Genomic DNA, 15,101 nt, shown 5'->3' with positions numbered 1-15,101 from the left:
CTACTTTTTAACAAGTTTTCTTTTTTTTCAATTTTGAACTTTCCTGTAAAGGCTATTCATCCATTTGCATGGATAGGTGCTCCCAGTAATTAATGCTGTAGGAAGGACATTTCAAGGACATGCTCTTATCCCCTCCTTTGATGTGGACTCAGAAGGAAAAACAAAAACAAAAGCAAATAAGACAGGCCTCTAAAACAAGCAAGGGCTCTCTCCCTGGGGCATTTCACCTGCTTTTTTTTTTTTTTTTTTTTTTTTTTTTGGTACCGCTCAGCCCTTTAACAAAGAGTCAGTTTCCTTGTGGTTTCTTACCTGTTACACAAAGTGATCGGTCACCAAATCAGAAGTGACGTGTATTGTCATCTCCCAGAGAAAACTGAGTGGCTTTTAAAGAAAGAATCATAAAAGGATAAATACCTCCACAGGGCTATTTCCCTAATAAAATAAACCCGTCATGGAACTTGTCCTTGGAGAAACACACACAGGGAGTGTTTGTTGGCTAAACGGTTAAAGCATAACATTTAGTTTTGAAACTGGCCCTTCCCTGTGCTCTCACTATAAGGCGACCATTAAAACCCAAAGCGCATTTTCCCTAAATAGCTGAACCCCCTAGCAATGCGGGGCATTGTGGGCACCCAGGAACCGAACTGTCCCGCTCATCATGAAAACCGTGCACACAATGGCTCGTGCCCAAGCTTTCACACTTGTTTTTGCAACTCTTGGCTCAGAGCAGCGGAGTTTTGTTTCTCGGATGGCTCGACTTCACCAGGGGCGAGGTGCGGATTGTCTAACGACACCGACTGCTCGCGAACGCTTTCGACGAGAGTAGCTCCGAGATCCACTTGGCCGAGTTTCTGCGGCCGAAAATGGTTCAGTGAATGGAGCGATTGGAAGCTTGCGCAGGCGGGAGGCGCAGCGCGGCTGCTCTTTCAACAGGCGATTTGTTCCCCTGTCTGTGGCTCATTTCCATGCAAAGAGCCTGACATCAGAGCACCTTTTGTTGCTAAACGCTTTCTTTAGCATCGAGGGGAGAGAGAGTCATGTGGAGCTGGAAGAGCTCATTCTCGAAAGAGGGGTCCCGAGGAGCGCCCGGCCGGTCGCAGAGGCACCGCGCTCAGCCCAGCGGGGCCCTGCCCAGATTTGCTGCAAGAAATGAGTCGCGTGCCGTAGTTCGTTGGTCGCGGCCACAGGAAGAAACGCCTTTGCAGCGGCTTTAATTGCGCCTGGGCCGCCGCAGGGCCCCGCCGTGCAGCTCGGTGGTGCGGACTTTGCCTTCTGCTACCCCGCGGCCGGGCCGGGCCGGGAAAGTTTCTGGAGGGGTCCGTCGCGCGGCCCGCCGCCCCCGAGAGCCGAGGCGCGGGCGCCCGCTCGGGGCCCCCGCGGGGTCGCCGGGGCCATGCGGCGCGGGGGCGCGGCTCGCTGACGCGGCGGGCGGGGACCGGCGCCGGGGAGCCGGCGGCGCGCGGGTGCGCAGCGAGGGCGCCCCGCGGACCGGGACGCACGGCGGGCGCGCGGGACGCGGCCATGGAGGACGCGGGCGCGGCCGGCCCGGGGCCGGAGCCCGAGCCCGAGCCCGAGCCCGAGCCCGAGCCCGAGGGCAGCGCCGGCATGTCCGAGGCGTTCTCCCGGCTCTGGACCGACGTGATGGGCATCCTGGTGAGTTACCTGGGGCGGGAGGGCGCGGGGGGGGGGGTCGGGGCGCGGGGCAGCCCCCGGGCGACCCGCGCTCGCCCACCGGGCAAGCCCACCCCTCCGACTAGTCCTTCCTTCGCTCCAGGTCCCAGGGGGTTAATGACACACGGTCTAGGATTTCGAGCCCCAGCCACAGATCACATCAAAGATATTTCTTAAACAGTCGGGTATGATAATCCGGGACACCTGCTGAGGACTTGGCGTGGCAGGCGTTAGAAAGAGTCCTTCAAAGAGTAGATGTAAATAAATAGTACTTGGCTGTTGTGCTTTCGCGGTTGGATTGGGAAGGAGGCTGATGTTACTGATGTTTATCTCCCCACCATTTGTTGTCTGACCGCGAGAGGAAAACAAACCGTCTTCCTACCCGGGGCCCCCCAAAAGTGTGCTTACCTGTTTGCCGTGTTTCAACTAACTGGTAGAATTACTGGATGTTTGTTGTTTTATGTTTGGAACTAAAAACGATAGGACTTGTTTGGCTAGATCTGTACTGTCATGTATTTTGAAATGTCCAGTAAGTAAAACCGCCCGTGGATTTGGCATAATTTCTGAAAAATAGTTCTTAGGGACGGAGGATGCAGCTTTAATTTACTTGTTCGTGGCTCAGAGCCCTGGGGAATTAGGAGATTTACTTTGGTGGAACTGTAGGTACGCAGGTAGACTGGAATCAGATGGGTGGGGGTTATTACAGTAAGACATCTTAATCCACACATAAGTCAAATTTAGTTTAAAGATTTGGAATTGGCGGTTGTAGGAAAAGGCTCTATGTTTACTTTGGGATCTTTTAGTTTTCTAATGGAAAGTGTAGTTTTAGAAAGAAACTCTTTGGGGATGATGATAAGTGCACAGGCATTAAGCTTTTGTTTTGGGCTTTGGAGTGAGTGAGGCTGGGTCAAATCCCCACTCTCCCATTGATTGACTACTTGACCTTGGCCAAGGTGTTAAACCCCACTGATCTTCAGTTTCATGACCTGAAAAATGAGGCAAAGAAGACTTGCTCCTTAAATTTTCTGAGGCTTAGTTAAGTTGATGTGTAACTAGTGGTGGACATATTGACATATAGTAGGTACTCAATAAACAATAACTCTCTATCTCCCCCCCCCCATTTAGTCTTGTGTCTCCTCTTAGGTGTTCATTGGTGTTTCCTCTTATTCCTGTACAGAAAACCAGGGAAGATGGGTCAAAGATATCTGCTTTTCTCACTCTCCAGTATTTTTTTCAAGTATATAAACAAATTTTAAACTTCGAATTTTTGCATATTCTGAATACCACTGATGAAAATGGGCCTTCAGTGAAATTTCAGAAAACCCAGTGAATATTTTAAAGTTGCAGAGATAGATTGTTTTTTAAGTTCTTCGAGCCCGAAGCTTATCTTGTTATTTCTTGCTTAGATCTTGCTCTGTAAGTTTTTAGTCACTGAGAAAATTGGTCTGATAACATCACCATGAATCCCTTACCAGGGTGTGGCTGTAGACGGCAGAGCTGTGGGGGCTCACCTAAATGGGGGTGTGGTCAGGGTTGTTTGGGGGGGCGTTGGCAGATGGCACTTTTCTGAAGATTTGCTTTTCCCTTCCCTGGCAGATTCCTGTGCTGTTGGGATAGGAGTAGCAGAGTGTTCTTTGGTTGATTTAAAAGTTGGGGTGGAGCTTGAGAAGCTCAAACCTGTTATTCAAAGGACAGATACAGGAGAAAAGAAAATATGTGCTTCTTAAAGAGCCAATAGTTCTGTGTGAGGCTGGAAAGAATGTAAATGAGTGTCCCGAAGCGATTATGTTCCCTTCTGTTTTCCCATCTTTTAGACCATCTTCTTTGCCTTTGAGGTAAACATGGGTATCAGGATTGCTCCTTAGTAAAATTCTGAAGAAGATGTGGCTTCTCTCTCCTTTATGCGTTTCTGTAAAAAGTCACCAGGTTAAAAGGATCTTTATTCTGCTTTTAGAAAACTGTTGTCCAAGTGGTTATTTCTAGAAACTGTGTTTCTAGAAATATATCGACACAAAATATATTGACACAAAATTGATAGTTGACTTTCTCTGTTCTTTGAGATAAACAAAGATGCAATTTCCTTCATTTTTAAAATTAGACTTTGCAATCTATTAGCTTACACAAGTGAAGTGACTTGACCAGTGGTACACATACACCTTGTTAGTGACGATGACAGATTGCACCCCAGTGCAATCTCTGATCTATACCAGTCAGGCTGATGCCATGATACCCCATAGTTAGCCATCCCAGCTCAACTTAGTAGAAAAATAATTACATTCACTGTTTTATTTATGTATGTTTTAACATTTATTTACTTTAAGAAAGAGAGAGAGAGAGCAAGTGGGGGAGGTGCAGAGAGAGAGGGAGACAGAGAGAATCCCAAGCAGACTCTACACCGTCAGCGCAGAGACTGACGCGTGAGCTGAAGTTAGACGCTTAACCAACTGATCGACCCAGGTGCCCCCACATCTGCATTTTAGGAAAATGCTACTTTAAGTACTGAACTTGAGGAGGCAATAGAGGTACTGAGGGAATTACACATTGAAACCTACTTTAAAGAATTCAGGCACAGTTGCTGCTTTACTTTTTGGATTCCTCCAAGTGTAGAAATCAAACCTCCAAACCCATTAAGTTAAAACTTGTTTAGGTGAATGAACATAGCTTCCTTTTCCGATTTGAGAGGCGCCAAGTATCCACCCGCAGATTTCCCGAAGTTCTAACCCCGGGAAGGGTGTTGCCCCAGAGGCATAGATCTCAGTAAATGCAGGGTGCTTGTTTGAGTTCATTGGGACATATTCTGCATTTAAATTAATTAGGTCCTGCACAGTTCTGAACCAACCAGTTGCTTTTAGATAATTGTTAACAAAATGCTTATTTAAAGAAGAAATAATCGTATAATTTATGGCATGAGAATGTTCGAGCTGTGCTAGAATAAATAAATGCTGATAAGTGAATATGCAAATAGAGAATTAAGAGAACACAGCTTACCGAAACACTATCCATTGTTAGTGCCTGGTGGGCAGGGTCAGTATTTTACTCCCTTTTTTTTTTTTTTTTTTTTTAATCTCCAGTGCCTGGGACTTACTGGATCCTGAGAACATGGTTTTATTGAATGGAAAAGGAAAAAAAAAAGTATATACTTCTTAAATACAGGAGCCACATGAAAATACAGTTCTAGGGACTGTGCTCACTAGAAGGGGGTGCATTTATGAAGATGTATTTATGAATTAATAAATTCTGTCCTTGCTCGAGCAGTTTCACCATGCAAACCAGAATCCTGGTGCTTCCGCTGGAAATGGTAATGGCAACTTGTGAAATGTTTGTAAACCCTGGGCAATCAGCTCATGACTTTTTTTTTTTTTTTATCTTTACTCCATGCTGCAGACACAACATTCCTTTTTTTGTTTTTTTGGTGGGGGAGGGTAGTTGTTTGTAAGAGTAGGAATTGCTAAGGTTATTAGATATGGTAGATCACTTTCCCAGCCCTGATTGTCCATTTGGTATGTTGTGATGGTTCTTACTAAGTTTTTCCTTCAGAATTGGAGGACTTCTTCAAGTTGAGCCAGTCCTTCAAAGCTGCTGGCTCCCTGGGAAGGGAGGAGAAGGGAGTTAGTAAGTGCCTATTGTTTGCAAGATCCTGCACAATGCACCTCCCCCAAACCTTATATTTCCTCTGTTCCCTGCTCTGTTCCTACAATTTACATCCATTTCCTAGCAATGCTTAGAGAATATCCATTGTATGGAGATACTGTGGACCATCCCCCATTCTTATTCCTATATAAGCCATAGTCTGTGCATAGTAGACTTCAGTCCAAAAACTGTTAGGTTTATCCTGTCTTGTTATTTACGAAAGAATGTCCCCATTTGAAAAAAAAAAAAAGATCCCCCCCTTGCTTTGTAGTTTTAGGCAAAGTGTGGGGGAGGGGAGATGTTTAGTAGGATCCCTAGGGGGCTTTTAAAATGCAAGCTCCTTTGAAAGCATTGATTTACATATTCTTGGGGTGGTGTCTTTGGTGCAGCCCGTCGGCTAAAGACTTAATTAACTTTAGGTCTTGGAATTTGAGAGTCAGCCCCAGTTTCAAATATTCTGACTTCATCTTAATTTTATGTTCCTGTTCCCCAGCTGAAAGCCTTGTGGCTTTCATAAGTGGAAGCTGCAGGGTGATGTAGCAGGGAGCGGAGAGACCTTGGACGTGAGCCCTCCACCCCCTCATTTACTGGAGGAATTAAGGGCTCAAGGTCCAAAGCAGGGCTCAGAACTCCAGCCTCCTGATTTTCAATTCTGTGCCAGAGACCAAATTAAGTCTCATAATTCTGGTGGGGGTCACTAAATCTTTTGCTGTCGGAAGAGACCCCTGCACTGCGGTGACCTTTCACGCTCCCCTTCTTCCCACTTTCTGCCTTCATGTGCCCTCCTCTACCATGTAGCTCTTCCCTCTTCTAGCTGACTTACGAGCCACATTCTGGTTTTTCACTGTTGACTCCGACTCTGACAGAATGCAGCTTATGGGGGGGAGGGGGAGGGGGAGGCCATGCTCCCAAGCACGGAGTCCAGGTGCCACCCTGAGTCCTTCCCACACTTAACTTACTAGATCCATTCTTGTGACCAATGAGCATTATTGTCCACATTTTCCGTGGAGACCTACCCATGACTGTCCTAAATCACATAGATAGTAAACAGGCACTGGGATTTGGGTCAGGCATTGTTGGGCAGTAATCAACTTGTAGTCGCAGTTTTATAGTTCATTCTTAGCGACACTTGCCCCTGACTTCCAGAAAGACAACATTTTGCAGGGAAAAGGAGCAGCAGCCCCTCCCCCCCCACCCCATATCCCTTCTGTGAATACACGCCCAGCCCCACAGTGCAGTGGGCAGCCCGAGCGCAGAGTGGGGGTGGGGTGGGCACCTCACAGGAATGCCATTCCGTGTAGACCCTGGCCCGGAGTTAGGCTTTCCCCGAGAGTGTTCTCCACTGAGGGCTAAGGAAGAGAGAAGGGAAGGAAGGCTCTCTGGGCAAAGCCAAGAGGAATGAAGATGAGAGCACAGGGAGCATGGAGGTGGGTTCAATCATTCTATGGGCTCTTAGGGAGAAGCCATTGCAGAATTTGAAACTGACAGCTGACACGGTGCCTTCTGTATCTTACCAAAGTAACTTCTGTGGGGGATGAGTTGGCAATAGTGAGAACCTGGGCAAAATGCTTATGAAACATATCGGTTACGTATCTGGCTTCCATTAGTCCCCCATATATGATTCAGTGTCTTTAAGTAGTCAACGATTGCTCTGTGCTAACTTTCTTCTGGTGATTCTCTTAAGCTCACAAGCTCTCTGTTCCAGAGAACAGCAAAGGAGAAGGAAATAGTCAGAAGGAATTGATTCAGACGTAAATCTGTAGCTCAGTTTTACAAAGGGCATAAGAGGGAAACCTATAACTAGTAGTTTCTAGCATATTTTTTTATTTATTAAAATTTTCTTTAATATTTATTTATTTTTGAGAGAGAGAGAGAGAGAGAGAGCGCGCGAGAGTGGGGGAGGGGCAGAGAGAGAGACAGAAACACAGAATCTGAAGCAGGCTCCAGGCTCCAGCTGACAGCACGGAGCCCGATGCAGGGCTCGAACTCATGGACGGCAAGATCATGACCTGAGCCAAACTCAGACGCTTAACCAACTGAGCCGCCCAGGCACCCCTAAGTGCTTTTTGCTTCAGACTTAACCAATAATAATCTCACTGTGATATACGATGTGCTTACTCATGGTTTACACACCTTCTTATCATACGGGAGAAATAAAATTGATCTCATAATGGTAAATTTAAATGGACAGAGGCTAAGGCTTTAAGATCTAACTACACCATTTAACGCCAGGGAGTATAGGCTAAGCTGACACTATAGAAATTCACCGAACCTTCCGACTAATTTTGAATTAAAATGTATTTTGGTGACCACTTGGATTTGTCATTTTTCAGATGGTATGCCCGTTTATTTGTCGACTTACTTTTGGTAATGAGACCCAAAAGTTGTAGATCTGTTTCTCATTAAGTGTGCTCCTGACCAGCTGTCTAGTGGTCCGTCTTTTGTTCCATACTATGTTTCACTGAGTAGCATGAATTCTTGATGAGATGAGATGCTTCATTGAGATAACCCAGCTTGTATTTTTTTCTTGCTTGTCACGTCAGGTAATAGAGCCGCTCTACCCTGGGTATCTAGGCTTCGGGGTATCTCTGAAACCCAGAAGACAAAAGCTTGAGGCTAAGATACTTTTTCCTCTCTGTTATCAGTATTTATTTTCTGATGGGCTCCTGTTGTCTTTCAGCTTTCTAACATGATTGGTAAAAACATGAATACATGCCTAGTGCAGGGTAGTGCGTATGCATAACAAATGCTCTCTGGACTGTTGTGCCTTGAAGCTTTCCTTGGTGTCTGTTGATGCAGATTTGATTCAGAGTTAATGTTGATGTTTCTTCCTTTGTTAGGAAACTTCCTTTGTTAGTTTGTGGAAGGTCTGGTGCATCTACTCCGGCCTTTGAGCCTGCTTATGACTTCATTTTCTCTCCTGGTATTTAGGTAATAGTGGAATTAAAAGTGAAAGAAAAAAATGCATATAATTGTAATTTTAATTAAAAGTGCCACTGGAAAAAAGGGTGTCATTGAGGAGCAGAATGAATAAGCCTCAGTATGTATCCTGATCTATAGTTGCTTTAAAATTGTATCCTAGTTAATTTTGTAGACTTTAATACTTTTTTTTAAGTTTATGTATTTAAGTAATCTCTACTCCCAACATGGGGCTTGAACTCTCAACCCCAAGGTCAAGAGTTGCATGCTCTTCCAACTGAGCCAGCCAGGTGCCCTTGGACTTGTATTCTTTTGCCTAAGACTTGCTGTCTACCAACAAATTAAAGGAAAAAATTTTTTTAATGTTTACTTATTTTTGAGAGACAGAGACAGAGCTTGAGCAGGGGAGGGGCAGAGAGAGAGGCAGACAGAATCTGAAGCAGGTTCCAGGCTCTGAGCTGTCAGCACGGAACCCTTCCTGGGGCTGGAACTCACAAACCTTGAGATCATATCCTATGCTGAAGTTGGACGCTTAGCCAACTGAGCCACCCAGGTGTCCCAACAAACTTTTTATTAGAGTTAAAAAACTGTTTATAAGCTTTTTGGGGTGCTTTTAAAAATACAGTGTTTCAATATTGTTACTTGTGGAAGAAAGGAATATTCTAGTTTAAGAATAAGTATCTTTGCCGTAGGCTTACATGCATTTTCTGAGGATTTTAAAAGACCTCACTTATAAAAGAAACCATCAACGGGGCACCTGGGTGACTCGGTTGGTTAAGGGTCTGACTCTTGATTTCAGTTCAGGTCATGATCTGAACCATTGGTTGTGAGATCAAGCCCCTGAGTTGGGGCTCTGCCTGGACATGGAACCTGCTTAAGATTCTCTCTCTCTGTCTCTCTATCTGCCCCTACCCTGCTCATGTGCACACTTGTGCGCACGCGCGCGCGCGCGCACACACACACACACACACACACACACTCTCTCTCTCTCTCTCTCTCTCTCAAAAACAACAAAAACAAAAACAACTATTCCCAATTTTACACATGTCTCTGTTTGGAAATACCCAGGGTTAGAAAAAAATTTTTTTTTAATGTTTTGTTTATTTTTGAGAGAGAGAGAGACAGAGAGAGAGAGGCAAAGTGTGAGCAGGGGAGGGGCAGAGAGAGGGAGACACGGAATCCAAAGCAGGCTCCAAGCTGTCACCACAGAGCCTGAACATGGGGCTTGAACTCACATACCATGAGATCATGGCCTGAGCAAAATCATGAGTTTGACGCTTAACCAGCTGAGTCACCCAGGAGGCCCTGGTGGGTTTATTTCAATACTACCAAGCAGTTGTCTATTTCTCAGTGGTAACAGACCACAAATCTGACTCAAGTCTTAAATGCTCCGTCCTAAAGACTGAGTTGAGATTGTTACCTGTGCTTCTCACCTACTGGCTACAAATCAGAGGTTCCCACAACTTTGTCCTCAGGTTGCAGCTCACAGAATTCAGGAAATTAATTTACTTACTAGATTAAACCATTTGTTATAAAGGGTTCTATAACTCAGGGTATATAGGGTATATAATTCAGGACTATCCAGAGACATAGGACACGGTATGTGTGAGCTCCCATGCTCTCAGGGTCCCACTTTCCCCAGAACACCTGGTGTTCACTAATCTGGGAGTTCTCTGAACCCTGTCCTTCTGGGTGTTTACAAAGGCTTTATTACATAGGCACAATTGACTAAATCATTGGCCTTTGACTTTTGTTGAACTCAGTCTCCGGCCCCTTTCCCCTACCTGTAGGTGGGGGTGGGAGGGTTGAGACTTTAAGCTCCTACCTTCTGATCATTTGGTCTTTCAGGTAATCAGCCTGATTTTGAGGCTCTAGGGGCTGTACTCTAATGCCCTTCATTAGCATAAACTCAGCTGTGGTCCAAAGGGACTTGTAATGAACTGAAAAAGATACTCCTCTCACTCCAGGCATTCTAAGGGTTTTAGGAGCCCTGTGCCAGAATGCGGAGCAAAACCAAGTACATAATATCTGATGATACATCAGAGGATCACTGTGGGAGGTAGTGGTAATGGGGAGGCTATGCATGAGTGGGGGTGGGAGATATCCCTGTCCCTTCACCTCAGCTTTGCTATGAATCTTAAACTGATCTAACAAAAACGAAGTCTTAGTAAAAAAGTAGTAATATTATTTTTTACATTTTAAACAGTAGAGTAACAGAATTAGAACATTTAGAAACAAAAAAATTAAACGTCTTAGAAAACTGAGAGATTGTTTTGTAGAGTAGTTGAGAACAAAGGAAGTGGTCCAGACTGTTAGGCTTCAGACACTTGGTGGACATGTGACCTGGTGAGTTCCTCAACCATTCTGTGCCACAGACTTTGCATCTGTAAAATCAGCATCATACCCACCCGCATCGTCAAGCATGGTGAGATTTACTGAATCACGAAAACTATGCATGGTGTATGGAAAGCAGATCATAAGTGTTCATTGTTATTAACCACTATTAGTTGAGGGACACCTGGGTGGCTCCGTTGGTTGAGCATCCCACCCCTCATTTTGGCTCAGGTCATGATCTCCCAGTTTGTGGGATCGAGCCCCATGTCAGGCTCTGTCCTGGGCATGGAGCCTGCCTGAGATTCATTTTCTCTCTCTCTCTTTTCTTCTCTCTCTCTCTCCCCTCCCCCACCCCTTCTCTTTCCCAAAATAAATAAATTTAAACATTTAAAAAAAACAGTTGAATCTCCTTTACTCAAAATGTAAATTAATTTCCTTTCAGTTTCATCTTTAGATGGAAGGATGATCTGATTCCACACGTTCAGTTTAGAATTGATATTAACTATTGATTTAACTTATGTCACAGTCCCCTTTCAAGATATATGGTTTAAAAATAAATGCATAAATTGCTTCGAAGTATTAACCTTCAGGTTACATGTTAGGAAATAGTTGTTAAAAATATTCTCTGTACTCAAGAGAGAGAATTGTATAAAACTTGTGAGTAGGCAGAGGCAAGAAGACATTAGTAATGAAAACATATTTTCTGTTTAAATTGTAACCAGATTGCAATAACATAAGATTTTTTTAACAGTTGACCTGTTAGAAGCGTGTAAAGTATCGAAAACTTCCACTTAACTAATGATTTTGGACTCACGTGAATGTACTAAATCTATTTTCATTGTGTGGAGCTTTTTGGGGAAATACTTTCCTAGGGTTTTACTGAATTAAGTGCTGTTTCTGTCAGGGTTGTCATTCATTCTGGGTCTTTGCATCTTAATTAGGAGACTTCAGTCTCCAATGAAGAATTTATAAAAATATCACAGGGAGTATCCCCACCAGAGCCCAAAGCAACCTGCAAACATTGCAGTGTGAATATGGTAGAAAATGGGATTCACTGTGATTTGAGAAAGAATCGTAAGCTTGTTTGTATTTATTTATTTATTTATTTAAGACACAAGTGGGGGAGAGGCAGAGGGAGTGAGGGGGTGAGAGAGAGAGAATCCCAAGCAGGCTCTGTACTATTAGCAGGGAGCCCAATATGGGGCTCAAACTCACAGACCGTGACCTCATGACCTGAGCGGAAGTCCGATGCTTAACCAACTGAGTCACCCAAGCGCCCCACAATTGTAACCTTGTAATGAATAAATTTGCTACTTACATACATTTTTATTTTGGCCTGAGGTCATTTTGCATCTGAGGAAAGCCAGAAGGAATCTAAAAATTTTCGGAAAGTCTATGAAGACCAGGAATGTTTTCTACTGGAAAGATAAAAGGTTTCATTTTTAAGGCATATTTTTTTTTTCATGAATTACAGTTTGATTGAAAACTCTCTGCAACAGTGTAGCTTTTGGACATAGTCTACGGCAAATTCCTGCCTTCTGCAGCACACCTTCCTCCAACTTAGGTAACATGTGGGCTCCAGGTGGTAACTTAGTGAAAGCCCCTCGTAACACTGATGCATGTGGCAATTTGCCTTGATTAGGCTATTATGAAATTGAGACTCCATGATGAGCTTTAGACCAAATAGGTGTCAAATGATTCATAAATGATACATGAAAGATACAGTAAAATGCATGTGATGTAACTTGAGCATTAGCAGAGAACTGTGCTGTTTCAACAGAACAGAATGTCAGACAGTGACCCCCACATTCTGTATCAAAGAACTCCCTGGCTTGTCACAGTCCCTGAAGAGCTGTGCATTCCAGACCTCATGTCTTTAGAAGGCAGGATGCCTTTCCATGGTGGACGAGCTTCCATAGAAACTGGGAGGGGTGACAAATAGAACTAATTCACTCCTTAAACATCGTGAGATTTTCAGCAGATCACATCACTCCCTCTCAGAAGTGCTGCTCTAGAGATTGGATGATAATATTGACATTGGTATAATTCCTTGTATTTCACAGTGTGTCTTTACATACATTGACGTTTAAAACTCGTACAGCCACCAGCAACCCAGTCCTGTTGGCTTAGCCTGTGAGTAAGCTGGGGTCCCTAGTTTCCTTTTCAGCGATGCCGACGTTTTATTGTCCATATTTCAATACCCGTAATCCAACAATTGCTAGTTGGTTCTGGCTTCTCTGAATTTTGGACTTCTAAGTTTAACGATCTGATGTGAAACGCGGAAGTTGTATCTTTGCAGATGTTTCGCAGATCGCCTCCTGAAGTAGACCAGACCCAGGGGGCTGCGGGCTCTGCTATTCTTTGAGCAGAGTTTGGGGGTAAAGCCAGAAAGTGATCTACAGCCTGTGCGTGTTTTCCCATTTTCCACCCAGGCTGCCTGGTCTCTTCTGCGGTGTGGGGTGCTGTGGGGTGTATGGGCCAGTACGGCACACACTCAGGACTTTGCAGGCTCACCTCTTCCAAGGAGGCAGAGAGAAGCACGAAGGTCTGGTGTCTCACTGTCACTAGCTTGCCACAGATTTCTGGAACAGCACCACTTCAGTTCTCCTGAACTCCAGGTAGTGCTTCGATTGTGGAAAACAGGAAGGCCTCTTCCCCAGCCCTGGGAAAGGCAGACTCTCCTGTTGTCAGCCAGAAAGTTGCAAAGCAGTTCGGTTTTGTAATAGCAGGTTTGACTTTGAAAAAAAAAGAAGATTTTTGAAACGACACGTAAACCTGTTGTTTGTATACCGGTGGACTTACTTGCGGGCAAGTATGAGGATGTTGTGTTTCAAGTCCTTACATATAAAGGGGAGAATCCAGGGTAAGTGTTGCTCAAGGCGCTAGGTTCCAGATGGTTCCAGAGAGACAGCCAAAGACCAAGCGAACAAGCCAAAGCAAGATTGGTTGGAGTCCTGAATTTGCTAGTTAGGTCAAGATAAGTACTGAATTATGCAATACCCTTGGCAGCGAGGATTGATGAGGCTCTGAGCATTGTTTTGGTAGAAAAATGACTTAGCAAAATGCAAGGGGGTAGGGGGGAGTGACACACTACCTTTTGTTGTTCCAAGAAGATCCCAATCAAAACAAAATAAGGCTTGTTTTGCCTTATTAGTGCAGAGGAAAGCTGGCTGGTGCTGCGGCAGAGCCTTGACTGTGACGAATATTCACTGTGATACAGCTATGATTACATTTTAGATTCCAAAATATCTTTTTTTAATATATTTTTTAAATGTTTATTTACTTTTGAGAGAGAGACAGAATGCAAGCAGGGGAGGGGTGGAGAGAGAGACACACACAGAATCTGAAGCAGGCTCCAGGCTCTGAACTGTCAGCACAGAGCCCGAGGCGGGGCTGGAACCCACAAACTGTGAGATCATGACCTGAGCCGAAGTCAGACACTCAACCGACTGAGCCACCCAGGTGCCCCCCAAAATATCTTTTAAAATGAAGAGTGATCACCTGTTCTGTTTTTCTTTAAGTTAAAGTCTCTACTCCTTAGGCCAGTTAAGGAGTCTAAGGAGTCTTAGACCAGGTAATTGGTTCCTTGGCTTCTAGTTTTCTAATGTTCTGTGTGTCTATTGTCCTGTATGGACTTCTGTTTTTAAAAATAATAGGAATATATTCTTTGTGGCAGTGTAGGGAGAATGTCAGGGTAGACTCCACATGTTGTCTTCCATCCCAAAGAACTTAGAAATTCCACTGTCAGCAGATTCTTTGGAGGACTATCTTTACTGATTCCTACACTGGTCTACATTCCATGCTTCTTGATGCTTGAGAGCTCAGTGGATAGAAAACAAAAGAGCTTTCTACAATTTACAACTTCTACAATCTATCCAGTCAGCCATCGTAATTATTTCCTTTCCCAAGGAGTTTGGAGGTTCTATGTTTTTACGATGGTTAGAATATTCTTCTCTGAAATTTGACTGCCATAAAGACTTTTTTAAAAATATAAATGCCTTTTTAGGAAAGATGCTATGGGGCAGAAAGACTGCATACCTGAGTAATAAGAACAGTATTAATATTAGCTGATATTTATTGATCATGTATTATGTGCCAAGCACTGTACTAAGCTCTTTTCAAGCATTATCTTGTGTTTTTTTTTTTTTTAATTGAAGTACAGTTAACACACAATGTTACATTCATTTTAGGTGCACAACATAGTGATTGGACAACTCTTATGTGTTATACTCTGTTCACCACCCCTGTAGTTAACCGCCCGCCCTGTCACCATATAATACCATTAAGCACCGTTGCCCATCTTCCCTGCCTGTACCTTTCATCCTGTGAATTACTCACTCTGTATCTGGAACCCTACACCTTTGAGCACTTGCCTTCACCCATTTTCCTTCACCTTCATCCCCCCGACAGTCATCAGTTTTTCTCTGTATTTATGGGTCTGTTTTTGCCTTTGTTTTGTCTGTTTTTTTTAAGATTCCACATGTAAACAGAGTCATTTGGTATTTGTCTTCCTCTGACTTATTTCACTTAGTATAATACCCTCTGAA

The 15,101-nt window shown here is 44.1% G+C and overlaps 1 protein-coding gene across 1 annotated transcript in view; it reads left to right on the top strand.

The window, feature by feature from the left end:
• Positions 1-1,506: 1,506 nt before the first annotated feature.
• SASH1 (SAM and SH3 domain containing 1) overlaps positions 1,507-15,101 on the top strand; it is a 202,717-nt gene continuing 189,122 nt past the window's right edge. The window contains exon 1 of the mRNA XM_039221679.1: positions 1,507-1,653. Within this exon, the coding sequence (XP_039077610.1) occupies positions 1,522-1,653 (132 nt within the window). The 5' untranslated portion in view covers positions 1,507-1,521. The remainder of the gene's footprint in view (positions 1,654-15,101) is intronic.

The sequence above is a fragment of the Hyaena hyaena genome, unplaced genomic scaffold (genome assembly GCF_003009895.1).
Source record: "Hyaena hyaena isolate Hyena2069 unplaced genomic scaffold, ASM300989v1 scaffold_996, whole genome shotgun sequence".
Taxonomy (NCBI): Eukaryota; Metazoa; Chordata; class Mammalia; order Carnivora; family Hyaenidae; genus Hyaena; species Hyaena hyaena.
Note: the sequence above shows the minus strand (reverse complement) of the source record. Positions and strands in the feature narration are given on the sequence as shown.